This window comes from Chanodichthys erythropterus, chromosome 1 (assembly GCF_024489055.1).
Source record: "Chanodichthys erythropterus isolate Z2021 chromosome 1, ASM2448905v1, whole genome shotgun sequence".
Taxonomy (NCBI): domain Eukaryota; kingdom Metazoa; phylum Chordata; class Actinopteri; order Cypriniformes; family Xenocyprididae; genus Chanodichthys; species Chanodichthys erythropterus.
In genome coordinates, this window is record NC_090221.1 from 6,504,785 (window position 1) to 6,530,980 (window position 26,196).

The 26,196-nt window shown below is 35.2% G+C and overlaps 1 protein-coding gene across 10 annotated transcripts in view; it reads left to right on the forward strand.

Moving 5' to 3' along the window:
* The window catches only part of mid2 (midline 2), a 181,169-nt gene that overhangs the window by 116,777 nt on the left and 38,196 nt on the right, over positions 1 to 26,196 (forward strand). For 9 of the 10 annotated variants that reach the window (XM_067385667.1, XM_067385657.1, XM_067385683.1 and 6 more), the window contains 2 exons: positions 14,115 to 14,180; positions 16,347 to 16,442. In XM_067385667.1, the coding sequence (XP_067241768.1) occupies positions 14,115 to 14,180; positions 16,347 to 16,442 (162 nt within the window). The remainder of the gene's footprint in view (positions 1 to 14,114; positions 14,181 to 16,346; positions 16,443 to 26,196) is intronic. The other variant, XM_067385647.1, reaches the window with a different exon arrangement.

A 26,196-nucleotide genomic window follows, 5' to 3' on the forward strand; every position in this document is an offset into this window, starting at 1 on the left:
AAACCCCGCCCCTGAGAACATGCAACAAATAGGGTGAGTCCATGTTATTGCAATACAGTACATAACACAAATGCAATAGCATTTCATAATACCAAGATGCCAACATAAGTTATAACCATAATTAAACTAAACTTATATCTGTTCTATCTTCATGCAGCATATATTCTCTGGCTCTGTAGGCATTTTACACGAACGATTTATAGATTATCATGACAGAATATGCCAATCAACGACTTTAAGATATCCCACATCAGCTACATAAATTAAGCAACTAACCATTCAGAAACATCCTGTTGCATTCTACATGTTGTCACTTCTTCTTGAGTCTCTCCATCATTGTCCAACTCCGGTTTGAACAAGGCTGAACGATTTCTGACATTTTCAATGAGTCTTTGTGAGGTAATCTGTGCTGCTAACACTATGTCCTAACAAGAGCTCTCGAAACCCCGCCCTCTGCTTAGGAGCAGCAGCTCATTTGCATTTAAAGGGACACACACAAAAATGGAGCTCAGCCTCAAAAAGTGACCAATTTAACATGCTACAAAAAATTTTCTTATATTAACTTCACATACATACTCTGGGGACATCAGAGACTTATTTTATATATTTTAAAAATGGCATTATACCACCCCTTTAAACATTTTTAAGCTCTTCACAAATTCACAGCTGGTCAAAGTACCAGCTACACACATACAACGAGCGCATTTAGCCCAGCAAACAGCATTGTTTTGGATGTTCGGTAAGTTCCGTCTCAAAATAGTCTCAAAAATAGGCAGTACGTCATAAACGCCGACCAATTGTTGTACAGATTGTGAACATGTCCCTGTGCCTTTAGGTTCGCGATAAAAATGCCAATCTGAATGCTAAGTGGACCAGGCCTTTTTGGTCTGGACCAAACGAACCAAGTGTGAACGCACCCTAAGATACAATGTTTTGAAAGCACATCAGAGCATGGTTTGAATATCAGGAAGTCAGCCTACAGATTGTTCAGAATATTACATACTTCCACACAGTTTTGAGCTGCAGTTTCTTTGTGACTCATCTGGCTCAAGCATTTCTCAGTGGTGTTTATTATAGACAAACATCGATTGGTTTGGGTGTGCAACAGAGGCTATCACGAATCAGCATCTGTCATTATTATAGCTCGCTTGTGTTTTTAAAACCCAAATCACACAGTTCTGACAGAATATCTCATAAAGTGCTGCATGGTACGGAGATATCATCCAGAGTTTTTCAAAGGCCCATCAAAGGGATTTTTCACTCTTATGTAGCCAATTAGACACTGAGAACTGTAGTTTGGAGCGTGATACAGTAGTTTCAGTGTCTGTTGCTGCTGTGAGACTACAATCGTCCCTGTTGTGCATCTTAAATGCCCATCTCAGTCTCCTGCGGTTTGAGAACTAGGCCGTGTCTTTGCTGTGAACCCTTAAAGAAAGCAGCACTTGTCACACTTGGCATCAACACTCCTTTTTATCCGCCTTTGAAAACATGTTTACACTTCAGAGAAGTTTTGTTTGTGTGAAGTCGTTCGGTATTCTACAGGCCACTGAGTACGGCCCACAACAGCAATGACCGTCTGAATGTAAAGTCACCTTCCATTCCAGCTCAAGATTATAGTGTTGCCGAGGTGGGAGATTTAGTGTGTTAGAGGCAGCTGCTTCTGAAATCTTTTTCTCAGGATTGCTGTGATGAATCAAGAGATGTCAGTGCAATTTTATGTTTAGGGCTTTATTCGTCTGCAATTGTGCCTTTTGAAATAGTGTGTTTTTTCCTTGAGGGAGGCAGCAGCACTCTGACTGCCAGAAACAGATGTAGATATATGGAGGATCGTGCACAGATCTGTCTTGATTTACTGTGGTAATTTCAGAATGTTCTATCATACATAGATTTGCTTTTTGTGCAGTGCTTGTGAGATGATGTGCGATAAAGGCCAGTTGTAATTTGGTATATGATATTCTGACATCACTGGAAGGATTTGAATGTCAAACATACTATCAATGGTGTATGGTTTTAGCAGTTACAAATTATAAAGTAAAATATCTAGCTTCCACTAGACCACCTTCCGTATTCAGATTACGAAGATAGTGTAAGGCCTTTCACGGTTCAAAATGCTAACGCTATGTCCTACTCCTTCTGTACTCAGCTTACGTCAGTTGCGTTTTTTCCGTAAGTTGAAAATGGAAGGCGGTCTGGCGGAAGCGAGATATTTTACTTTATAACTTTTTAAATATGGATATTTTTCTTACACAAATGCATCGCTTTGCTTCAGAAGGCCTTTATTAACCCTCCGGAGCCTTGTGGAGTATGTGTATTATGGATGGATGCACTTTCTTCAGCTTCATACTTGTTGGTCCCGTTCACTGCCATTATAAAGCTTAGATGCATCAGGATATTTATTAATGTAACTCAGATTGTGTTCATCAGAAAGAAGAAAGTCAGATACACCTAGGATGGCTTGAGGATGAGTAAAGCTTGGGGTAATTTTCATTTTAAAGTGAACTAATCCTTTAAGATATAAAGTATATAAAAAAAACAACAACAAAATACCGCGCACAAAATTTTCGAATTTTCTCCAAAATGTTTGAGAGGCATCTTGTTAGGCAAATTAAGAGCAGAAACCTAGAGAAGAAATATCAGGCATTTCATTATAGTTGCACCACTGTAAAATTGACTCAGTTTGCTAGAGTTTGACCCACTCTGGCCGTTGGCGGCCTTGCTCTTTCTCAGCGATCATAGGACAGAGACAGAGATGGACAGCATGTAGAAGATGAGGACAGAAGGTCTGTTGATTCAGGGCGACAGCGTGACTCACCCTTCATCCACAATTGAAGGTTTCAAATGGCAAGTCCCTGCACATGCCGGCCCATGTGCTCTGCCTGAAGAAGGGGAATTCATGTTTTCTCTTGCTTTGTATTTGAGTCACTTATCCGGGTATTGCTAATCTATGGATTTATGGATTTTTCAATTGAGAAGGGCATGTTTGTTTTGAGACTTTTCCCTCGACAGGTCCTACTCTGCAGAACTTACAAACATGGAGGTCTCCAAGGGAGAGGGATTATGGGAAGTGTCAGGGAAAAAAAAAAGATGAATTAATATCAAATAGTTCATTTTCAAAGGAGTAATAAATGATGATTTCAAACTTGCTTGAACTGAACAAGTTCTAAGCTTCCCAAGCCACCATTCAAAGAGGTGCCAAATTTCAATGTTTTTTTGTTTTGTTTTGTTTTTTTTTTTTCTTATAAAATATGGTGCAAAACTATAACAAGCCTAATTTGCATAGAAATGAGACATGTTTTGTTCCGAAAAGAATGACAATGAATGTAAACATTCAAAGCACAGCTCTATTTCAGCTCATTTAGCACATTTAAACATTTGCGGATGGTTAGCGAATGCTTTGCAGTTTCAAGAGAAGGAAAGAGTGAATATGTTTGACAGATATGCCAGAGAACATCTCTCTCTCTCTGAGTTGAGCAGCACTCAAACCTTTTACCTTGAACCTAAAAGACATAATAGCAGTAAGTGTTATCTAAAATTAGATGGATTTGCCTGAGCAATGTTTTAGAAAAAGAAAGGAAAAATAGACAAATAGATTTTGTGAGTTTCAGTGTGAACTTAAATGAGAAAAATTCACTTAGTTTTCAATTCCAAGCCCTTCGAATGATTTATGGCATTCACAGTATCTCCAGGGTGTACATTGTCGGCTAAAACAACAAACCGTACAATAGAAGCAATTGTAGATTTGTTGTTGTTCCCTGAGCACAGCTGTAATAATTTATATTGTCGAATGCACAACAGTGCTGTCTTTTGTCTCCACCTCTGCTATGTACCCAACCTCTTTCACCTTGAATTCATAACACCACTTTTCACAGCTTAATGAGAGTCTGGAGGCAGCATACGGCATTCCTGGGTGGTGATATAAGTCGTGCACCTGTGCACACTTGTGTACGCTTTACCAAACCACAGCCAAATGTTTTGGGCTTCAGGACCCAAGTGATTTTTCAAATTGAAGAACGAGACAAGCCTGAACCCCAAGGCCAGTCGGACGGCTTGATTCGTCATTAGCGAGCACAGAGTTACAAAGAAAGTGAATCACCATGTTAAACGATTCCCGGGAAAATCTACAGCAGTTAATTGTGTTACATAAATGAAATGGTAAAGCCATTTAGCAGACATGCCACGTGAGTCAGTCTTCAGCGTTCCCATGCTTGTCCAAATTGATAGCACTTAACTCATTGGTAGATGAGCCAAGGCTTGTTTCTGCAAATTAATTTTACAGAATAAACCGTTTGTTACGCTGCCTGTCAAAGACGGATGTCAGGCTGAAAGTTTGTCTACAGCTTATGATTACAGGGAGCGTGCAGGGTGGGTTCGGATATGGTTCAAAGTCAAATGGAGGAGACGGTATCTTTCCAAAAGAATCTCTGAAGTTTTGTGGGTATAAATAAACCAAAAGCTCCATTTTGCATCTAAGACCTCTGGATCCTCTCAAGAGCTTAGGTTTTTGCCGTGCATTGTTTTCATGTAGTTTCATCAGCTTTGCATGTCTTTTTTTTTTTTTACGCTGTGACCTCTACTGCAGTGACCCAGAGTTCGCTGCTGCTCCACAATGGCCATTAGCTGTGACCTCCATGTTCCTCTTTCAAGCAGACGCCAATATCAGCCTCCCAGGCATTCAGTAAGGGGAGATAATGGCTTGACTAAAAAAGATGTCTCTTTCTGGCAGTTTTAAGTATAAAAAAGCATGCCGTTGTACGTAAACACACTTCATCCAAAAAAGCATCCACGTCTACGTCTTCATGTTTTACCCCCTTCTCTCTCAGGTGTTTATTTGATAAAGTGGGTGGTGTGTAACAAGATCTTATCAGAGAGTAAAGTCTAGAATATTCTACACAACTTCTAAATCTGAACAGATTAAAAAAAAATAATAGTCATCACACTCTTGACGACTTTGTGAATGGCTAAAGAGGTATCATACACTAAGCAACTGAGGATCGCACTCCAAATACAAGGAGATACATGAAAAATGAAAACAATCTGTGTTGTAAAATCGGCTCAAAATAACCAACAGGTTTGATATCCTCCAACTGATGGTTTCACAATCTGAATTTTAAAAAGTTAAATAGTTTATGCCCATCATACACTATGCAGTTTTCTGTGAAAACTGTCAACTCTGACTGTCCAAAATTTGCAGGCTGGCTCTGATTTGCAGTAACTATCGCCTACTCTTCCAGACTGCAAATCAGGGCAAAAATCTAGGCAAAAGTTGTGTTCCAGCCTTAAAGAAGGCCTATTATGTCCCTTTTTACAACATGTAATATAAGTCTCAGGTGTCCTTAGAATGTGTCTGTGAAGTTTCTGTTCAAAATACCCCACATATAATTTATTATACTATGTTGTAAATGCCCATTTTTGAGTGGAAGGAAAACATGCTATTTTCGTGCATGTATCTTTAAATGCAAATGAGCTGTTGCTCCCCGCCCCACTTTCCAGAAAAGGGTGGAGCCTGTACAGCTCGTGCCTCAGATACTCTGCCAAAAAACTCTGCTTGGTTTTGATTATCATCTCAATCGCGAAAACACTCACATGACACTGCAGTTCTTCATCATCATGAAAGTTAATTATTTGCATGCGTTTTAAAGCCATAACAGTTTAAACTTCTGATGTATGGTTTTCTGAGCGTACACCTCCGAAGCATGCGCACAGAAAGCTGGCTGTCAGATGGCATGTCCTGTGAGTATTAAATGTCTTTTTAGCACTTAAACTGTCAAATACATACAAGGTTATGTCAAAAACACACGAAGTTCACAAATACAGTCAGTTATGTCTGTGAATGTAAACAGCAGGGAAAGAAATCACGTGTATTTTAGATCTGTGTATTAAAGTGAAAGCAACGTAATATACAGTACCTACTGCTGTATATGCTGTTTATATGAATCAAACAACAAAAGAAAAACAGAAAATCACTCACTGGTCATGATTTAAATAACTTTAGTAGTTTTAATAAGGATACATTTCTTACTTGAATGCTGCTGTTAAATGCTCTGGTGAGGAGATAAACATGGTGGACTGTGTCTATTTTTTTTTTTAAGAAAAGTTCAATATTTCCCACCTAAAAGGAACTAAATACAGTAAACACTGGAAAGAAAACTTCACTCATCACACAACTATGCAAGGCTTTTGAGACAGTATGGCATATTTAATGTTAAAATATTAAATAGTCTTTAATCCCACACAGCCTTGATTTTGTTTGCGTCAAATTAAATATAATTAACTAACCTCACTAATGTCTGTTGGTAGAAGCTGAAGTTGTCCCTGTTCCCTCAAACTCTGACAAGCAGAGGCACCAATGTGTCGTTCAAAGAAGCTCTGTTTTTTTATTAAAATTAATTATTGTCTAACTGAGCAATTCCTTTCCTTTTAATGTCCTCGGTGGGTGTAATTAACTGAAACACATTCCTCCTAAGTTGTTTTGCATGAAGCGCATTTTCCCTCAAGGGATCCATCTTCCCCATGAGAGTAAGTAATTCCTCTGACACTCGTCCCTTTAACCTTCAAGCCGGTTAGTGTGTGGAGAAAGCTGTCTTACTGCCTGTGGTCTGATCTATTCCCAGTGGAATTCGTAGATGTACACCTGCCCTTGTCTTATTAGAAAATGTGAGGTTAGGGAAGAGATGGTCTCATGAAAAAAACACCTTGACCGTACATTTTCATTTGGATTCAAAGTAAAGGCATGCTAGACAGTTTGACGGGGTCAAAGCTTTAAACTCAGCATTATGGTATCGATTTTTTTGTTTTTGATGGAGAGAAGGGGGTGTATTCGACTGCGTTAAAAGCTTAATGGCACTCCCCAGACAAGCCTCAAACAAGGGTAATGTAGACAGAATTAAATGACTCTGTCTAATTAATTAGAAGAGCGAAGGCTGGTAAGAAACAGCAGTGGCTTCTCATTAGACCGAGTTTGTGAGTCTCTAGAGAGTACTGGTTTGGAATATTATCCGGTGCGAGCGACATTTCCCAGCAGGCTCTGGTTGCTGACACATGCACGCACTCAACCGCCCGTTGTTAGCATCGTTGCTGTGTTTCCGCATTGTGTTCCCTCCAAAAAAACACAAGAGGAGAGGATCACGGAATAATTAAACACACCCACTTTGAAGTTCGTTTTTTCGCCTCAGGATGTAATTCTGTTTCAGGATTTGTTGTTGTTGTCGCTCTGACCCAGAACTTAATGGACGTGGCGCTCGCCTGTTAAAGCGTGTAACGCCTACAGTGCGAGCATCAAACGGCAACTCAGCAAATATCTTGTACATCTCAACTTCCCTCTGTATCTGGAATAATCTCCTATCTGATAACAAGGTCTAATCAAATTGTGAATCATTTGAGCTTTCCGACCGAGTTTGTTTGGTTGGTTGGTGCGAAAGCTCACAATTCTGACTTTTTTTCACAATTGCGAGTTTACATCTGGGTCATTGATGAACAAGGTTTTTAAAAGTGTAAAAAAAAACATAATGGAGAAATAATTAATTTTGAAGTTTTATTTAGCGTTAACAATGAGATTATGTGTTTATTATAATCAATTAACACTGCTTGTGTCATTTTTTTCAAGATGGACAAAATTTATCACCAAAAAAGTCAAAAATTTCAGTTTTACAGAATGACACTTTTGGTTATACTACATGACAATATTTTTAAACAATGCTAACAGGATGATATCTAGCTAGCTAGCAAAAGGACAATTAAACATTTTATATTTAGTACAAGTTTTTAAAATATATTACAACATTTTCCATGTTTTATAGAGGTTGAACCGAATTACCTGATGTTTCTGGACATGCATATGAGCAAGACATGACTTGATCCAAAATGGTCCCTTTATATTGGTTACTCCAAATGACATCAATGAAATTCATTTTTCCAGACATGCTTTCTCATAACAAAGCAACAACTTCTACACATTATTTTAATACAATTTTGCACTATGTTGATATACGATGTTATAAAATCATGCCAGAATAAAGAAATATACATTTATTACATTTTAAGATATTTTAATCACAAATCAAATGGCTATATTGGCCTTTGGACAGTTACACCGAATGACCTTTTGACACTACTAAATCTTTAAAATACATTGATATGTGCAAAATATAATTAAAACCTTTTGGATTCAATAAAAGAGATCTATTTGTACTGCCTTACATACTTTGGATGTCATATCTTTGTTTTTTTAGTATAATTATTGAGGCCTTTGGACAAAAAAATGACCCGTCACGTCATTGACCCGTCTCGCAATACTGACTTTTTTTTTCTCAGAATTGTGATATACACTCACAATTCTCACTTTTTTCTCAGAATTTATATATTGAAATTCTGACTTTATAAATTGTAATTTAGACTTTATATCATGCAATTCTGAGAAAAAAGTCAGAATTGTGAGATGCAAACTCGCAGTTACGAGTTAAGTCAGGATTGCTTGATATAAAGTCGCAATTGCAAGTTACAGGCAGAATTGGTGATATAAAGTCAGAATTGTGTGATATAAAGTCAGAATTGTGTGATATAAAGTCAGAATTGTGTGTTATAATGTCAGAATTATGTGATTAAAAAGTCAGAATTGTGAGTTATAAAGTCAGAATTGTGTGATATAAAGTCTGAATTATGTGATATAAAGTCAGAATTGTGTGATATAAAGTCAGAATTATTTGATATAAAGTCAGAATTGTGTGATATAAAGTCAGAATTGTGTGATATAAAGTCAGAATTATTTGATATAAAGTCAGAATTGTGTGATATAAAGTCTGAATTGTGTGATATAAAGTCAGAATTATTTGATATAAAGTCAGAATTGTGTGATATAAAGTCAGAATTGTGAGTTATAAAGTCAGAATTATGTGATATAAAGTCTGAATTGTGAGTTATAAAGTCAGAATTGTGTGATATAAAGTCAGAATTGTGAGTTATAAAGTCAGAAGTATGTGATATAAAGTCAGAAATGTGTGTTATAAAGTCAGAATTATGTGATATAAAGTCAGAATTATGTGATATAAATTCAGAATTTTGTGATATAAAGTCAGAATTGTGTTATAAAGTCAGAATTATGTGATATAAAGTCAGAATTGTGAGTTATAAAGTCTGAATTGTGTGATATAAAGTCAGAATTTTGTGATATAAAGTCAGAATTATGTGATATAAAGTCTGAATTGTGTGATATAAAGTCAGAATTGTGTGATATAAAGTCTGAATTGTGAGTTATAAAGTCAGAATTGTGAGTTATAAAGTCAGAATTGTGTGATATAAAGTCAGAATTGTGAGTTATAAAGTCAGAATTGTGTGTTATAAAGTCAGAATTATGTGATATAAAGTCAGAATTCTGTGATATAAAGTCTGAATTGTGTGATATAAAGTCAGAATTGTGAGTTATAAAGTCTGAATTGTGTGATATAAAGTCAGAATTGTGAGTTATAAAGTCAGAATTGTGAGTTATAAAGTCAGAATTGTGTGTTATAAAGTCAGAATTATGTGATATAAAGTCAGAATTCTGTGATATAAAGTCTGAATTGTGTGATATAAAGTCAGAATTGTGAGTTATAAAGTCAGAATTCTGTGATATAAAGTCTGAATTGTGTGATATAAAGTCAGAATTATGTGATATAAAGTCAGAATTATGTAATATAAAGTCAGAATTGTGTGATATAAAGTCAGAATTGTGTAATATAAAGTCAGAATTGTGTGATATAAAGTCAGAATTGTGTGATATAAAGTCAGAATTGTGTGATATAAAGTCAGAATTGTGTGTTATAAAGTCAGAATTATGTGATATAAAGTCAGAATTATGTGATATAAAGTCAGAATTGTGAGTTATAAAGTCTGAATTGTGTGATATAAAGTCTGAATTATGTGATATAAAGTCAGAATTATGTGATATAAAGTCAGAATTGTGTGATATAAAGTCAGAATTGTGAGTTATAAAGTCAGAATTGTGAGTTATAAAGTCAGAATTGTGTGTTATAAAGTCAGAATTATGTGATATAAAGTCAGAATTATGTGATATAAAGTCAGAATTGTGAGTTATAATGTCAGAATTGTGTTATAAAGTCAGAATTATGTGATATAAAGTCTGAATTGTGTGATATAAAGTCTGAATTGTGTGTTATAAAGTCAGAATTATGTGATATAAAGTCAGAATTATGTGATATAAAGTCAGAATTGTGTGATATAAAGTCTGAATTGTGTGTTATAAAGTCAGAATTATGTGATATAAAGTCAGAATTATGTGATATAAAGTCAGAATTGTGAGTTATAAAGTCAGAATTGTGTGTTATAAAGTCAGAATTATGTGATATAAAGTCAGAATTATGTGATATAAAGTCAGAATTGTGAGTTATAAAGTCTGAATTGTGTGATATAAAGTCTGAATTGTGTGATATAAAGTCAGAATTATGTGATATAAAGTCAGAATTATGTGATATAAAGTCAGAATTATGTGATATAAAATCAGAATTATGTGATATAAAGTCTGAATTGTGAGTTATAAAGTCAGAATTGTGTGATATAAAGTCAGAATTGTGAGTTATAAAGTCAGAAGTATGTGATATAAAGTCAGAAATGTGTGTTATAAAGTCAGAATTATGTGATATAAAGTCAGAATTATGTGATATAAATTCAGAATTTTGTGATATAAAGTCAGAATTGTGTTATAAAGTCAGAATTATGTGATATAAAGTCAGAATTGTGAGTTATAAAGTCTGAATTGTGTGATATAAAGTCAGAATTTTGTGATATAAAGTCAGAATTATGTGATATAAAGTCTGAATTGTGTGATATAAAGTCAGAATTGTGTGATATAAAGTCTGAATTGTGAGTTATAAAGTCAGAATTGTGAGTTATAAAGTCAGAATTGTGTGATATAAAGTCAGAATTGTGAGTTATAAAGTCAGAATTGTGTGTTATAAAGTCAGAATTATGTGATATAAAGTCAGAATTCTGTGATATAAAGTCTGAATTGTGTGATATAAAGTCAGAATTGTGAGTTATAAAGTCTGAATTGTGTGATATAAAGTCAGAATTGTGAGTTATAAAGTCAGAATTGTGAGTTATAAAGTCAGAATTGTGTGTTATAAAGTCAGAATTATGTGATATAAAGTCAGAATTCTGTGATATAAAGTCTGAATTGTGTGATATAAAGTCAGAATTGTGAGTTATAAAGTCAGAATTCTGTGATATAAAGTCTGAATTGTGTGATATAAAGTCAGAATTATGTGATATAAAGTCAGAATTATGTAATATAAAGTCAGAATTGTGTGATATAAAGTCAGAATTGTGTAATATAAAGTCAGAATTGTGTGATATAAAGTCAGAATTGTGTGATATAAAGTCAGAATTGTGTGATATAAAGTCAGAATTGTGTGTTATAAAGTCAGAATTATGTGATATAAAGTCAGAATTATGTGATATAAAGTCAGAATTGTGAGTTATAAAGTCTGAATTGTGTGATATAAAGTCTGAATTATGTGATATAAAGTCAGAATTATGTGATATAAAGTCAGAATTGTGTGATATAAAGTCAGAATTGTGAGTTATAAAGTCAGAATTGTGAGTTATAAAGTCAGAATTGTGTGTTATAAAGTCAGAATTATGTGATATAAAGTCAGAATTATGTGATATAAAGTCAGAATTGTGAGTTATAAAGTCAGAATTGTGTTATAAAGTCAGAATTATGTGATATAAAGTCTGAATTGTGTGATATAAAGTCTGAATTGTGTGTTATAAAGTCAGAATTATGTGATATAAAGTCAGAATTATGTGATATAAAGTCAGAATTGTGTGATATAAAGTCTGAATTGTGTGTTATAAAGTCAGAATTATGTGATATAAAGTCAGAATTATGTGATATAAAGTCAGAATTGTGAGTTATAAAGTCAGAATTGTGTGTTATAAAGTCAGAATTATGTGATATAAAGTCAGAATTATGTGATATAAAGTCAGAATTGTGAGTTATAAAGTCTGAATTGTGTGATATAAAGTCTGAATTGTGTGATATAAAGTCAGAATTATGTGATATAAAGTCAGAATTATGTGATATAAAGTCAGAATTATGTGATATAAAATCAGAATTATGTGATATAAAGTCAGAATTGTGTGATACAAAGTCAGAATTGTGAGTTTTAAAGTTAGAATCGTAAACTGACATCATTCAGTGTTAGAAAATCCCCCCCAAAATGCAGCCTAGATAGTAAGTCCTTCACATCATTCTCTCTCACTCACTCATTGCTTCATTCCTGTCAGTCATTCCACAGTGTCAGTTGTGTACTGCGACACTGCACTTGTTCCATATTAGATAGAGCAGAGTTTTCTGTCTGTTTCTGTCTCTTCAGTCTGTATCTGGTTCTCTCTCTCTATCTCTCTCTCTCTCTCTCTCTCTTTCTCTGGTCTTCCTCTCTGCACTTCCTCTTGCATGGCTCTGTCTGTCTTTGAAGTCTAGTGTCTGATTTAATGAGTGTACTTCAGACTTGTTCAGCCCAAACCGCACTAGGCCTGCTGTCCTGAGGCCACTGCAGTGCCACTTTGCTCTCTCTCTCTTTCTCTCTCTCGTCCCCCTCCTTCCTTCTTTCATTCTTTCCCTCCTTCCTTCTTTCCTTTCATATAATTTAATTTCCTTTCCTTCTGTCTTTTTTCTTTTTCTTTTCTTTTTAATTTTCTTTAATTTTCCTTTCCTTCTATTGTTTTTTCTGTTTTCTTTCTTTTATTCTTTCCTTCTATTGTTCCTTCCTTCCTTCCTTCTTCCCTTCATTGCTTCCTTCCTTCCTTGCTTCCTTGTTTTTTTTCTATTATTCATTCATTCCTCTTTCTTTCTTTCTTTCTTTCTTTCTTTCTTTCTTTCTTTCTTTCTTTCTTTCTTTCTTTCTTTCTTTCTTTCTTCATTTACTGCAATCCTTCTTTCTTTGTATTTCTTTTATTCTTTCCCTACTTCCTTCAGTCCTTCCTTTCATTTCCTTCTATTGTTCCTTCCTTCCTTCCTTCCTTCCTTCCTTCCTTCCTTCCTTCCTCCCTTCATTGCTTCCTTCCTTCCTTGTTTTTTTTCTATTATTCATTCATTCCTCTTTCTTTCTTTCTTTCTTTCTTTCTTCATTTACTTCAATCCTTCCTTCTTTGTTTTTCTTTTATTCTTTCCCTACTTCCTTCAGTCCTTCCTTTCATTTCCTTCTATTGTTCCTTCCTTCCTTCCTTCCTTCCTTCCTTCCTTCCTTCCTTCCTTCCTTCCTTATGTCCTTCCCTTTATATTTTTTTTTGTATTATTCTATATTTATTTATTTATTTATTTATTTTTCTTTCTATCCTGGGTTCTTTCTGTTATTCTTTCCTTCTATTGTTCCTTCCTTCCTTCCTTCCATTCTTCCTTCATTAATTTCTTTCTTGTTTTTCTTTCTTTCTTTCTTTCTTTCTTTCTTTCTTTCTTTCTTTCTTTCTTTCCCTACTTCCTTCAGTCCTTCTTTTCATTTCCTCCTATTATTCCTACCTTCCTTCCTTCTGCCCTTCCGCCCTTCCCTTTGCATTCTTTTTATTATTTCCTTCCTTTTTAATTTCCTCCTTGTTTTTTATTTTATTTATTTTATTTTATCCCTTTCTTTCTTTTATTCTTTCCTTCCTTCTTTCAATCCTTCCTTTCATTCCCTATCACTCCCTCTCTCTGTTTCTCCATTTGAGTTTCGAGCTCGTACACCCCCGGCAGCTTGTCTTCTGTCTCCTGGGAGGTGATACTTGGTTTTGATGTATAAATCATCCTCGACTGTTCAGTCTTTAATTAATGACCCCCATCTGTCCTTGCTGGGTGAGTTTGAATTTTAAAATGCTGACACGCCAAACAAGCGCCTCTGCGACTGCCTGACGCAACAAGCCCCTGAGTAAAGCAAGCTATCAGCACACAGAGAATAGGCAGTCCGACATAGACACCCTCACCTGTTCCGAGGTGCTTCCAGCCCATTTACCCGGCAGAGCGAGAGAGATAATGCACGAGAGAGGCTGAAAACCAGTCGTCGGACAGAGCAGGGACAATAATACTTCCATCCATCAGCAGGCCAGACCAGTAAGGCTGTGTGTGTATGTGTGTGTGTTCATAGGCTTTTCAAGTGAGCCCTGCCAGAGTTTCTGAAGCGGTTATGGAGGCATCAAAGACAAGCGCCGCGGTGAGTCACCGGCTGCCTTTTACAATCTATGTACTGGATGTGTGCAAGACAGCGTCTCAGGCCATAGATGGGGGGTGAGGGACGTGCAGGTGGACAGGGTCAGGCTGCATCACATATGCATGAATAGCCAAACAACTCAAAACAAGAGAACATAAAAGCTCTGTTCTCGCTTTTGTATGCCAATGTTGTCGCTGTTGTTGTTCCCATCGCTCCTGCCTTTCAGTCTGTTTGGGCTTCTTTTTGTTTCCTCTCATGTCATTAATATCAGCTGTTCATCTCAGCGCTGTGTTAATGTCTTTCTCTCCATTTCTCCCACCATGGGGGTCATCACATCGTACAGCTGCTTGTGTAGCATGGCAGGGCGGTTCTCTTTGAGTTGTCGCTACGATTTCCTTCTTTATCTTTCCAACTTGTGTTGTAGTGAAGCATGTGCAACTACTTTGACTAATTACGTCGTTCTCCGCCTCTCGCCATTCTGATGTCTCACAATTCAGAACTGGTGGAATTCAACACCCTCATAAATCGATTGTATGTAGTGTAAAAACCCATTAACAGTTCCTTTTTCATGAGCTAAAGAAACTGTCTAACATTGACCCAAACACACAAGTTCTGACCTCAAACCTCTTATTAAACTTTAATTGCTACAAACCTGTTTTGGCAAAGTACACATTAGAGCTCATGAATTAGGACCCCCCCCCCCCCCCCCCCCCCCAGTGTAAAGTCTCAGCCCAACGCGCAGAGTTTCTCGTTAGTGGCGATTAGTGGTTGTGATGTGGAACTAATTTGCTGTTTAGTTGCTTGTTTTGAATCTAATCTGTCTTTGTGGGATCTCTGTGGACTCTGTGTGATTTATCCATGCGCACCTACTCTAACATTGTCATCTGCATAGTGTTGCTCCTTAATTCATGATCGGGAGCAGTGGGGGAAAAAATCTGCCGTCCTTAAAAAACACAGTTTAAATCCTTTGAGAGCAGATATATTATGTTATACAATTTTCAAATGCACTGCATTTTGGAAGTGTACATTCTTTGTTATATTAAAGGGATCGTTCATCCAAAAGTAAACATTTTGTCATTTATTCACCTTCATGTTGTTCCAAACCTGTAAGATGTCATTTTTTTATTATCCCTTTTAATGGCATAAAATTCATATATTATAATTAGGTTGTGCACTCTAAAAAATGCTGGGTTAAAAATAACTCAAATTGGGTTAAAAATGGACAAACCCAGCGATTGGGTTGGGTTAAATGTTTGACTCAACCTGCTGGGTAGATTTATTTAACTAAACTATTTATTAAAAATTACTATATTGCTTGCTTAAAATGAACCCAAAATAGGTTGGAAATGAACATTTATTAATAAGTTTAATGAATAATACTTAAACAATAAGCATTTATTAAATTGCTTATTGTAAAATAGGTTGGAAATTTAAAAAAAATCAAACACATAATTACTAGAGGCAACAACAATAATCAAAAGGTGAACATTTATTAATGTTCACCTTTTGATTATTGTTGTTGCCTCTAGTAATTATGTGTTTGATTTTTTTTAAATTTCCAACCTATTTTAGGTTCATTTTAAGCCAGCCATATAGTCATTTTTAAACAATAGTTGGATGTTAAATGAAATTGCCCAGCAGGTTGTTCAAACATTTAACCCAACCGCTGGGTTTGTCCATTTTCAACCCAACTTATGTTGTTTTTAACCCAGCATTTTTTAGACTATTCAAATGTTTGGGGTGTATAAGAATTTTTAAAGTTTTTAAAAGAAGTCTCTTATTCTCACCAAGGCTGCATTTATTTGATCCAAAATACAGTAATATTGTGAAATATTATTACAATTTAAAATAACTGTTTTCTATTTTAATGTATTTTAAAATCTACTTTATTCATGTGATGACAAAGCTGCATTTTCAGTGTCACATGATCCTTCAGAAATCATTATAAGATGCAGATTTGCTGATCAGGGACATTCCTTTTTATTACTTTTGATTAATTTAATGTGTGAATAAGCTGAATAAAAGTATTCATTTCTTTAAAAAAGAAAATACCCCAGACATTTGAACTTTAGTGTATCATATCTTGATGGGATATATCATAGCTTGTCTGTATCAGACAGAAAGAGTGATTCATTCTGTCTAAGTGCCATATCTCTGCCATTCCAACAGCAAACCCTGGAGAATAACTTAACCAATCTGGTGAAGAGGAACAGTGAGCTGGAGAACCAGATGGCCAAACTCATCCAGATTTGTCAACAGGTGGAGGTGAGTCCAGGCAAATGAATCATTATAGTCTTCATCCTTCACATTACCATCATCATCATGCTCATTTCTTTCCACCTTCAGTTATTTGTCCAACGTCTGCAGATGTGTTTTTGACAGTTATACAAACAAATTGGTTGACATTTTATTTTTAGTGACAACTGTATGGAAGTAAATTAATGCCAAATGTTTTTGAAATAAAAAGCTTGTTGAATTGCTCTAACTGAAAAAAAAATATGCATTACATTAGCTGTACTTGCATTTAGATGCACTGTATTTTTAAGGCTTGCATTTTTATGGGATGAAATTCAACACAGTCGTATATTTAAGCTGTGAATATTTCAATTAAAAATATTTCACACACATTTTCATTATTAAAAATTAAATAATTCATATTCACATTTCAAATTTCACTTCCAAGATATTTATTCTGTTTAAAAATACAACCTATAAAATTCGACTAGCAATTTTCAGTCCATTTTATTTCACTTTACAAATTCGCTTCCACAAATTCAGTGGCTCAAATTCGGCAGAAAATTCAACATTTCACATCCGGGAACTGCAGGAAGAGCAGTAGAGTGCCGATGCATCATCTCTATCTGCTGTTAGTCTTCTTCACCAGCAGGTGCCGCTAGCGGCTGTTTAGGAAGACCAAAGCAACGCTAGTAAATCATCATTCATTCATAAAAACGGATTTACAGAATTAGAGCAAGCGGTAAGTGAATGTGTGATGATTATCAGGGCCAGTATAAATGCAGAAAAGCTGATAAAGACACAAAAGCTGCATTTATGTTTAATTCAGTGTATTTACGCTTACTTTCCCTGTGTAGCTACAGCTTTCTCTACAGTGAACAAGATAACGTTATTGCCCGATGCTGGTGTATAGATCAAACGTTAAATCTGAGATAGACATATATTTCTCTCTGTTGTTTAGTTTCCTTAACTTTGTATCGCAGCGCTGTGTTGTAATACTAGGGTTTCCCTCATCCGTCATAGCTGCCATCAGGACATATAAACTCTTAACACAGCTTAATGGACTCGTACAGTGATATAAAAGACCAAACTCGCACCTCATTTGTGATGTAGGTTAGACTATATAGGCTCCAAGAAAGCAGATACTGGCATAAAGTTGATTTGACGCTGAACGTTTGATTATGATATTCGCAAATTTAGGGACCGTCTCTAAAGTTACGACATTCTGTATTCACGTTTCTACCTTCTACCAAAATCTTGTAGACACACATGCACATATACATATTCAAACACACCCCACTCAAAGTACATGCATATATACTATTTCTTTTTTTTTATTTTTTTACACGTTCATCACACAATTTTTTTTTTACTTTGTTCATTTTTTATTTTACCTGATCATAGATTATCCTGCTTATACAAATTTTAAATTAAATTTAGAAATAAAATTAACTAAGTAGAACTAATTGTGTGATGAATGTGTAAAAAAAAGAAAAAGTATATGTGCATGTACTTTGAGTTGAGTGTGTTTGAATATGTGTGTGTGTGTGTGTGTGTGTGTGTGTGTGTGTGTGTGTGTGTGTGTGTGTGTGTGTGTGTGTGTGTGTGTGTGTGTGTGTGTGAGAGAGAGAGAGAGAGAGAGAGAAGGGTGCATCACTCTTTGACCTGGCACCTATAGATGAACACTTCACAGGTAGTTTTGGTGATTGTAAATCATTCTCATCAAATGCTATTGAGCTTTAAATTATGGCATTTTTTTGTATGATCCAATACAGTAGTGAAATACATAGCAATCTTTACATATTACTTGACAGTTTATTTGGAAACACTTTACAGTAAGGTTCATAATGTATTAACTAATGTGAACTATCCATGAGCAACACATTTGTTGTTGTATTTGTTAATCTTTGTTAACGTTAATAAAAATACAGCAGTTCATTGTTCATGTTACTTCACTGTGCATTAACTAAAGTTGACAAATACAACTCTTGATTTTAATAATGTATTAGTAAATGCTGGAATTAACATTAACAAAGATTAGTAAGTGCTGTAGAAGTGCAGTTCATTGTTCGTTCATATCAACTATTTAATATAAAGTGTTACCTTTTATTTTAATAAACATCAAAAATCTAAAAGGTTTGCATTATACCTGACACCTAGATGAACAATTTACAGTTGGTTTTGTGACTAAGTCATTCTCTTTAAATGCTATTGAAGGTAGAAACGTGAATATATAATGTTGTAACTTTAGAGACAGTCCCTAAATTTGCGAATATCATAATCAAACGTTCAGCGTCAAATCAACTTAATGCCAGTATCTGCTTTCTTGGAGCCTATATAGTCTAACCTACATCACAAATGAGGTGCGAGTTTGGTCTTTTATATCACTGTACGAGTCCATTAAGCTGTGTTAAGAGTTTATATGTCCTGATGGCAGCTATGACGGATGAGGGAAGCCCTAGTATTACAACACAGCGCTGCGATATAAAGTTAAGGAAACTAAACAACAGAGAAAAATATATGTCTATCTCAGATTTAACGTTTGATCTATACACCAGCATCGGGCAATAACGTTATCTTGTTCACTGGAGAGAAAGCTGTAGCTACACAGGGAAAGTAAGCGTAAATACACTGAATTAAACATAAATGCAGCTTTTGTGTCTTTATCAGCTTTTCTGCATTTATACTGGCCCTGATAATCATCACACATTCACTTACCGCTTGCTCCATTTCTGTAAATCTGTTTTTATGAATGAATGATGACTTACTAGCCGTGATCTCGTCTTAAACAGCCGCTAGCGGCACCTGCTGGTGAAGAAGACCAACAGCAGATAGAGATGATGCATCGGCACTCTACTGCTCTTCCTGCAGTTCCCGGATGTGAAATGTTGAATTTTCTGCCGAATTTGAGCCACTGAATTTGTGGAAGCGAATTTGTAAAGCGAAATAAAATGGACTGAAAATTGCTAGTTGAATTTTATAGGTTGTATTTTTAAACAGAATGAATATTTTGGAAGTGAAATCTAAAAGGTGAATATAAATTATTGAATTTTTAATAATGAAAATGTGTGTGAAATATTTTTAATTGAAATATTCACAGCCTAAATATACGACCATGTTGAATTTCAGCCCATAAAAATGCAAGCCTTAAAAATACAGTGCATCTAAATGCAAGTACAGCTAATGTAATGCATATTTTTTTTCAAATAGTGCAATTCAACAAGCTTTTTATTTCAAAAACATTTGGCATTATTTTACTTCCATACAACTGGTTATGATTTCTTGCCCTTTTTAGCGACAAATGCTTCTCAGATTCTGGTTTATTCCAGGGATGCAGTTACAAAATGCAAAGATTAATGTATATTTGACAGTTATTTATGATTGTTGCCATAGGTGGAGGGTGAACCAACAGTAAAGCTAAGGAGATGCGCTTCCCCTTAAGAAAAACAATTTCCTTGTTTCAATTTATGTCACAGCACAACCTACACATCCCAGCATAAACACTCCCGATAAATTATTTATTATTAAAGCATCTACGTTCACAAACCACTGTGAAAGGGATGATTCATCCCAAAAATGAAAATTATCCCATGTTTTACTCACCCTCAAGCCATCCTAGGTGTATATGACTATCTTCTTTCAGTGAAACACAATCAGAGTCAAAGCTCTTCCAAGCTTTGTAATAGGAGTGAATAGTAAGTGAGACTTTGAAGCTCAAAAAAGCACATCCATCCATCATAAAAGTAATCTATACTGCTCCAGGGGGTTAATAAAGGCCTTCTGAAGTGAAGCGATGTGTTTTTGTAAGAAAAATATAAATTTTTAGAACTTAATAGACTATAATAACTAGTTTTTTTTTTAATTCAGTCCATTGGTCTCCTGTATGAGAAGCTTTTGCATGGCTTGTATTGACTTGTGTTCTGTATTGATATTCATTTTCTTTTAATTTAACTGCTGAGCCAAAGGCTTGAAGAGCCTCCAAGAGTGTATCAATATGAATGCAGAGAGGTGAATGCTTTTTTTTTTTTTTTTTTTTGTGAATAAAAGAGACTTTACATTCATTCACTCAGTTAAACAAACTCATGGTTAGCATGAGGGAAACAACCTTGAATAGGCAAAAGACTTCCTGCTGTACAGTTCATTAGAGGTCTGGACAGTGGCTTGTACACGCTGAAATGTGTTCACTTGTATTTGTATAACTAATAGTATGCACAAAATTATACATTTACATCTTTTTACCGAACACAGCGTGTAAATATTCATAGTGCAAAATGTAAAATATATTTGAATCTCTGAGTTAATAACTTCACCAAAAGCTCAATTGTAATTCAATCAGTGAGGCAAGATTGGAGGTGTTCGGAACCAAATTTGACTTTGCTATCCACAAATATTATTGCCTGATGTGAACCATACCTTAAACAAAAGAGATATCCTAGGAAACTGAGGATTAAGAATTTCAACTTGCTTAAAGATGAACACAGAAATCTCTGTGTTAGCCATCAGTCCACAAAATTGTCTATAAATGGAGAAAGTTCAGCAATGAATGCTGAGTGATGTCAAGAAGAGTCTTAAGAGTGTCAGCTTAAAACTTACAAAAATCTCTGGAATGTGATAAAACAGTTGCAGGGCGGTTATTAAATCACATAGTTTTTCTACAGCACACTGTGAATGTTAATACCGTGTGGTCAATCATGACACAAAAATCATCATCGTTTGTGTTATTTGAGTGAAGTCTGTTCTGTCAGTTGTTGTTGATAAAATTTTATGATCATTTTTTGTGAAAATCGATGGTAAATCAAAGGCTATATGTATTTTCTTTTTTGAAAATGTATCACAATTTCCAAAGATATTAAGCTATATATATATATATATATATATATATATATATATATATATATATATATATATAATATATATATATAAGAAATGTTTCTTCAGCACCAAATCCTTTTTTTTTTTTTTTTATTTAAGGGTTAGTTCACTCAAATGTGAAATTTCTGTCATTTATTACTCACCAATTACTCACCCTCAAGACCTTTGTTCATCTTCAGAACACAAACTGAGATATTTTTGAGGAGATCCGAGAGGTTTTTTTTAATCTCCCATAGAAAGCAACATAATTACTGTCATTCAAGGTCCATAAAGGTTTGTAACAGAAATGTTATGAAGTGACGAGAATACTTTTTGTACGGTAAAAACAAACAAAAAAAAACAACTTTTTCAACAGTTTCTTTGCTTCTGTGTCATTCTCTTACACTGTTTACATTCAGCGCTTCCAGGTTCTATGTCAGAACGCCGGCTCAGTATTGGCCGACGCTGATCACGTGAGCAGCACGACGAATGCGTGTGATGATGACGCAGGAGCCGACCAATAATGAGCCAGCATTCTGACGTAGAACCTGGAAGCGCTGAACGTAAACAGCGTAAGAGAATCACAGGGGAGAGACGAATTTGTTGAATAATGTCGTTATTTTTGTTTTGTTTGCGCACATAAAGTATTCTCGTTTCTTCCCATTTTAAAATCTTCCCAGTCTACTGACACTTGTTATGACATAACATTACAGTGCTCATGATAGCGTTCGTTAACTAATAAGTAAATCAATTTCATCAGCTGATTACTCCTCGAAAGCGATGCCGTAGAAATATACAGAGCTACCGCAAAAACGGAAGTTCAAATACAAAATTATAAAGATGGCTGCTCGCTTGTTTCTCTGGCGCAGAAAGTCTATATTTGCAGCTGTCGTTTGGTAGTGATGTGGTATTTATGCATTTATGCATACACATTAGCACACATAATAAACAGTCCTTTTGAAAGTCTTTTAGTACCCTTTATCTTTGAATCAGAGCTTATTAAAGACAAGACAAACAAGGCACCAGGGATATATTTAGGCCTCTGCTTGATGTCACCTTGAACATATTTGGAGAACAAGTTGTTCTAACTCCGAATATGACTCAAGATCAGCACTAAGACAATCAGGCACAAGGGATATTCAAATGTGAGAGTCCTTTTTAATGACTCTGTCAGGATGGTTGTCCTTGCTGTTTGAGAAAAGAAAGCAGGTGACAAGGCATTGTTACTTCATTAGCTGAATCAGTCTTGTTGAACCCCGGGGGGACTGCATGCGTTGCACGTCTCTAACCTGAGCTGAACCACACATAAAAAAACTGTGCTGCTTTGAGCACACAAAGAATGTTGCTCACACGTCAGCTGAGTGAGTTAGTGTGGAAGAGGGCGTACAATTTAAAGCATTTAAAAACAGATTTCTGGAGTAAATCCCCAGCTACATATAGAGGTGAACATCCTCAAGGTTTATTTATCCAAAATAAAGGTTTAACTGCATTCCGTGTGATTTTCGACTTAATTTATTAAAATCTAGGTCAATTATTCAGGACTGACTGTTGTAAGGATATTCATTGAACAGCTTTTCAATCATCTGGTGTCTCTTGAAGGCCAGGTCCACTATGTCATGTTTATTTGAATGGCACAGTAAATTATTGAGGATCAAATGAATCAGGTGTGATAATGTTAAAGCAGATTTCAGGGACACTGCAAATTAAATGTCTTGGAGATTAAATGCCGAATGTCTGACCCAAAATCCTTCAGCTGTGAATTTGGTTCTTCCATTGTACTCTATGTATAAATGAACTGGCATAAACAGAAATTGTGCATCAAAATGCAATATCTAGAGTTGTATTTTCAAGTATCCAGTTAAAGTGCTCTTCAGTAGTCATGATGAAGTGCAAAGTGTATTCAGTTCAGTTCTGTTGGCACATTTAAAAGGACCATTTAAACACCTAAAATTATGAATATTTTTGTTGAATGGTTTGTAACTGCATTATGTAATCAATAAAAAATACAAGTATCATATTTCTGATTAAAATGAAAATTCTGTCATCATTTACTCACCGTCGTTCCAAACCTTTATGACTTTTTTTCTTCAGTGAAACTCAAAAGAAACTAGAAAAAAAACTTCTTTTTTTTTTGTTTTGTTTTTAATGTTCTTGCAAAGGAAGTCAGTGAGGTAAAATTGTTTTTTGTTTTTTTTGTTTTTTGATCCCGTTGACTTTCATTAAGTGGACATTTAAAACAAAATGTCTTCTTTTGTGTTCAAGGAGAAGAATGTCATCATTCTACGTAAGATCTTTGTTCATCTTCAGAATACAAATTAAGATATTTTTGATGAAATCCAATGGCTCAGTGAGGCCTCCATTGACAGCAAGTTAATAAACACTTTCAAATATCCAAAAAGCTACTAAAGACATTTAAAACAGTTCATGTGTCTACAGTGGTTCAACCTTAATGTTGTGAAGTGATGAGAATACTTTTTGTGCACCAAAAAAAGAATGTAAAAAAATAACGACTTTATTCAACAATATCTAGTGATGGGCGATTTAATGAAGCATCGGAACTTTATGAATCTTTTGTTTTGAATCAGTGGTTCGGAGCATGTATCAAACTGTCAAAGTCACGTGATTCCAGTAAACGAGGCTGTGTTTCAAAACGTTTTGAAATTTCAATGGTTCACCTGACTTTGGCAGTTTAAGCTTCGAAGCTTCATGAAGCAGTGTTTCGAAATCACCCATCACTAGATATTGTTGAATAAAGTCATTATTTTTTTTTTTTTGGCGCACAAAAAATATTCTTGTCGCTTCATAACATTAAGGTTTAACCACTGTAGTCACATGAACTGTTTTAAATACGTCTTTATAGCTTTCTGGGCATCTGAATGTTTTAATTAACTTGCTGTCAATGGAAGCCTCATGAGCCATAGGATTTTATCAAAAATATCTTAATTTGTGTTTTGAAGATGAACAAAGGTCTTAAGGGTGTGGAACGACATAGGGGTTAGTAATTGATGACAGAATTTTCATTTTTGGGTGAACTAACCCTTTACCATTTCTTAATAAGTTTAATAAATGAACGTTTATTAATAAGTTTAATGAATAATAATTAAACAATAAACATTTATTAAATTGCTTATTAATAAATATTCAGCTTTTGATTATTATTGTTGCCTCCAGTAATTAATAGTTGAGTTAAACAAAAACTGCCCAGCAGGTTAGTCAAACATTTAACCCAACCGCTGGGTTAAAACAACCCAATCGTTGTTTATAACCCAGCATTTTTTTGTAGTGAGTAAATGATGGCAAAGTTTCAATTTATAGCTGTGTATCTCTTTAAATGCCTTGTAATGCTGCCGTGGTTGAGTTTCCATTGTACACTGTAAAAAATATATATATATATATTTTCATGATTTGTTATCACAACATTTTTTTTCTTTTGTCAAACCAACTTAGATAATTAATGTGGTTCAGATAACATAATATTTTTAGTTTCTGTTGATTAAACCAATCACCTTCATTGTATTAACTCAAATTTTGAATTGCAATGAACTCAAAATTTTAAGGCAACCAGGTAACTTTTTTTTTTACAGTGTAAGTACATTACTGTGGCCAAACTGAGACCCAAAAAGCATAAAAATCAGAATTCTCTTCCATGGTCATTAACATTATGCCACATATGCTGTTAATAGAACGTGAATGTGCTATAAATTATTTATTTATTTATGTAACAATTTAAAAAATGCCCCTATTACCCAATTTAACTAGCTAAAACGATTTAAGGTGGTTTCTGCCTGTCAATCATTTTCACAGGACAGCCCATATGTGAGAGGCAGGAAGCTGTTAGTTTGGTTTATGACGTGGATTATTCAAGTTAAGCTGCATATTCAGTTTTTTAGTTGTTCATGTGTCATTCAAACACATTGAGAACAATGAGATATTATAAAGCTTGTATAAAACTATTGAACACACATTACTTTGAATCTGTAATATTCTCTTTCCCCTATAGTATATAGCTGGGTATGACCCAAGATGTCGGTCAATAAGTGCATCATCTGGAACGCATCACTATTTTAAGGGTCACGTCTGCTAACATCTGAAAAATCTCAGATTCACACAGAAACAGCTGCTTGAATATAGTTCAGCTAACATTCGACAATGAACAAATGCAACGTATTGCATGCAAACTCTCTACAAATGACATTATCCAGATGAAAACACACATCAAATAGACACTTCGGCATCCGTGCAGTATCAGAGGAACATCTGAAGATATGTTTACAGGGCTCTTTGTAAGCGCTATATGAAACATAGCATCTATGGATTCCATTAAACAAAAGTGTCTTGGGAAATGTCCTAGGAGAGTCTGTGTATAAATAACTCATGAGTGATTCTGTCAGGGGACTGAAGGTGTCTGGGGAACTTTGCACTTTCAGCTGGGAATTTCCATTTTAGCTTTGGTGATTTGAAGCCTGAACTCCATCACTACCTTGTTTGACATTCCAGGTGCTCTCTCTCTGGGCCACTGTGGGTTATTAGCCCTGCGGTGCAAAGGGACGCTTTGTTTTGTTGATGTTCCACCGAGTGGACATGTGTGCAGCAATGTGGTGAGGGCCGCCACACTGTGATGCATATGCCTCTCCCCCATCCATTTTTAACAGGGCCACTTGGACTCTCCAGTGATGAGACAGGCCCCATAGGAGCGCCTTGTACAGCCGTGCACTTAGAGCACTCCGACCTGCCCCATCTGTCAGCATATGGGAAAGATACACAGTAATCAGAGCTGCCACAAAAAAAAAAAAAAAACACAGACCTCTGCACAGTGGCATCTGTTCAACAGCACTTAGGTTGTTTATGTACCTAAAGTGAACCGCTGGAGCTCATTAACGACCTTTTTATAGCGGCCAGTGTCTTTCCCGCCCTGTGGATTAGCAGATTAAAG